Below are 2,892 nucleotides of genomic sequence, written 5' to 3' on the forward strand. Positions count from 1 at the left end.
CAATTAGGTACATTGAATATCCTGGTTTAATTTGAATGTGTGTCAAAATGCATTTTTATAAGCTATTTTGCAACACAAAACACTACTTATAAAATACAAAATACGAATGGTAATAAAAAATGTTACATGTATTTAAGATATTTCTTTACAGCTTGTAGCTTTAAGTCCAACAGGCATCAGTGGTTGTTCCTGTTTCTATACACTCCAGTATCTTGGATCTGTGGTAAAAGACAAAATGCAACATAGTTACATTAATCTCTGAAGGCATGTGTTGATTAAAATTATTACAGTGCAATATGTTTAGGTTGAACTTACCGAGTCACTGTACGGCAGTCGTAATGAATGTTTGGATGCAGAAGGTTTCGTAAAACCTGCAGAGACTCGTGGCTACAAGCTGCACTGAGAACAAGACGAACACAAATGAAATAGTTACACTTGGTATATTATTTATCACTATTACACATTCAAACTAGTTATTAAATAATTTGTCATTTCATATTACAAACTGAACTCTGAAGTATTTTATGAGCGTAAATTACACATAGAGGTATTTAACTATCACACACAAACTCAAAGTGAAACTAGCATGTACAAAGTAAAGAGCAAATTAAATAAACTATAGCAGACAACTAGATATGGAGAAAAATCTTACTTATTATTCTTGATAACAAGAATAACAGTCAGGCTCTTCACTCTGGGAAAGGCGAGGTTCTTAACTTCAACAGCAAAGTTTCTGGCAGGGAAAAAAAAATCAACAAAACAGGAAGTACTGTGAATGTGCTCTGTAAAGATGTGTTCAATAAATAATTTAAATAAATAAAAATAAGTACATAAATAAATGGGTACATATATGTATGTTAACAGATTTTTAATAAATGACATCTAGAGGTCAAACAGGAAACATCAACCTTCTACAACCATCAAACTCAGAGCTGCACTGTGGTTGAATGCACTGCACAATCTGAACAGGCCTATAAATGGAAACTACTCCTTCTGTGTTTGTTTACATCGAGCAACTTGCACAGTGCTTGAATTGCAATTTTGGCAAAAAACAAAAAAAATTGTTCATACTAACAAATCACTTCCAGGAGCTGCAAATGGCGCAACACTGTACGTCCCTGCTCTACATGTTTGGCACTTTTATGAACATGAAAGCCACTCTCCTTTGAAAGAAAATATTTGGTGCAAAATTGTTGAAAGTTTACCAGGTAGATCTGATAACCAGATAAAAAGCTCTGCTCTGCCTGATTAGCATTTTATTCATTTCATTTCTCTGACATCGTGTCACTGCACACTGCACTTACCTGGTGGGATCAAATGGTTTGCTTATCGCTCCATCTAGCAGAACATTGGCATGACCACAAGCATATTTTGCAAACTGTACAAACAGTAAAATAAAATCAATAAATTAGAAAAAGCGTTCTGATGAGGAAGATTCAGATTAAAAACACATCTATTTTTAAGCACGTATTAGATGTACTAGTTAAAAGTGTTTATCAGTCTGATTTAATATTCTAACTTCAAATGTCATGTTTATTTTAACATAATCATAAATAAACACTTAAAAACATCTGTGTGTAATTAATCTACAGAATGAGTTAGTGAAATAAGTAAAGTTTTCAATAATAATCACATTTATTGAATGTGACGAAAATCCAGTATATGAGAAACCTCCAGAAAACACACTGATCATTGGGTTGAAGAAACATATAAGTATAATTAGAACTTGTTTCTATGTAAAAAATAAAAATAATAATGTTGAAATATTAATCTTGAAAGATTTCAGAAGGATTAATCCAATTTGAAAGCATTTCTACATTTTTGGTCAGCCATTTTTTGGGAGTACTCACCTCTGCAGAGGCTCTGACCCAGAATGAAGACACGGTGTTGATCTTACACGTTTTACACAAGCAGATGAAAGTATCTACGACCAAACCAGAACCAGATGTTACATGTGAGCTCTCCCCCAGCAGCTGAATCATACTGTGGACCACGGTACACGTTCTTACCTTTGCTGCTCTTCTTTCCGCACCACTTCTGGTCGTCCAAGATGTTCCCTAACAGCGTGTTCTGCAGGGGGACGAAATGATTCCTTTCCTTACAGAACTGATCCACCAGATCTTTTGTGTCGCTCCAGAACATTGTCTACAAGGAGATAAGAAAGTCAAAACTTGCAAATTATACCTGGGCGTTCTACACTGACAGCTTTATAACCAGAATCAGTTACCTTGTCACATGAATGTGTGAATGGGTAATCCTCAAAGAGCGGACGGTAAGCTTCCTCCGGAAAGTTACACGGGTCTTTTCCGACATAGGTTTTCTCAAACGTACTTAATACCTGTTCACATCTGAAAATCAAAGCAGAACCAAACAACACTGCAACTTTTCTCTGCATGCATTAAGAAAAACAAAACTAAACGGAGGTTTTACCTTTGGCTGGTTTGTGGGAAAGCCTCACATCTCCGTCTGAATGTTTTCCTGAACTGGGACGTTCGAGGAGAAAGCAGAGTTGCTGGTGGAACTATGACTACAACGGCCAGAAGGAGGACACCACCGGCTATGGCCAGTTTTATTTTTAACTCCATTGCAGAAGCTGGACTCTCACTAATGTCTTTTAGGCGGAATGAAATGAATCTGCAGAGCGGCAACTAAAAAACAAAAGAAAAAGTAAAAACTTGGAGCACAATCACAGGTCCAGAGGTCAAAGGTTTTTTATATTAACCGTGTGTTATCAGTGGTATGAAACAAAGAGCTGGCTGTACATACACACCTTTATCAAATTAGTATTTTTATAACTAAATGCAAGCTAAGGAGTTTAAATAACTATTATTTTATAAAATCCTGGTAATATACTGTTTGTACTGTTTGCAAAATATGCTTATGGACATGCCA

At 35.7% G+C, this 2,892-nt stretch overlaps 1 protein-coding gene across 2 annotated transcripts in view; it reads right to left on the reverse strand.

Moving 5' to 3' along the window:
* Positions 1 to 107: 107 nt before the first annotated feature.
* Positions 108 to 2,892, reverse strand: part of LOC103147569 (ADP-ribosyl cyclase/cyclic ADP-ribose hydrolase 1-like) — a 4,810-nt gene continuing 2,025 nt past the window's right edge. For both annotated transcript variants that reach the window (XM_016678484.1, XM_016678485.1), the window contains exons 2-9: positions 2,431 to 2,648; positions 2,228 to 2,348; positions 2,010 to 2,145; positions 1,851 to 1,924; positions 1,305 to 1,378; positions 653 to 733; positions 316 to 399; positions 108 to 218 (exon numbers count right to left, since the gene is read on the reverse strand). In XM_016678484.1, coding sequence (XP_016533970.1) covers positions 161 to 218; positions 316 to 399; positions 653 to 733; positions 1,305 to 1,378; positions 1,851 to 1,924; positions 2,010 to 2,145; positions 2,228 to 2,348; positions 2,431 to 2,585 — 783 coding nt within the window. In that variant the 5' untranslated portion in view covers positions 2,586 to 2,648 and the 3' untranslated portion in view covers positions 108 to 160. The remainder of the gene's footprint in view (positions 219 to 315; positions 400 to 652; positions 734 to 1,304; positions 1,379 to 1,850; positions 1,925 to 2,009; positions 2,146 to 2,227; positions 2,349 to 2,430; positions 2,649 to 2,892) is intronic.

This window comes from Poecilia formosa, unplaced genomic scaffold, assembly GCF_000485575.1.
Source record: "Poecilia formosa unplaced genomic scaffold, Poecilia_formosa-5.1.2 Scaffold184, whole genome shotgun sequence".
Classification (NCBI taxonomy): domain Eukaryota; kingdom Metazoa; phylum Chordata; class Actinopteri; order Cyprinodontiformes; family Poeciliidae; genus Poecilia; species Poecilia formosa.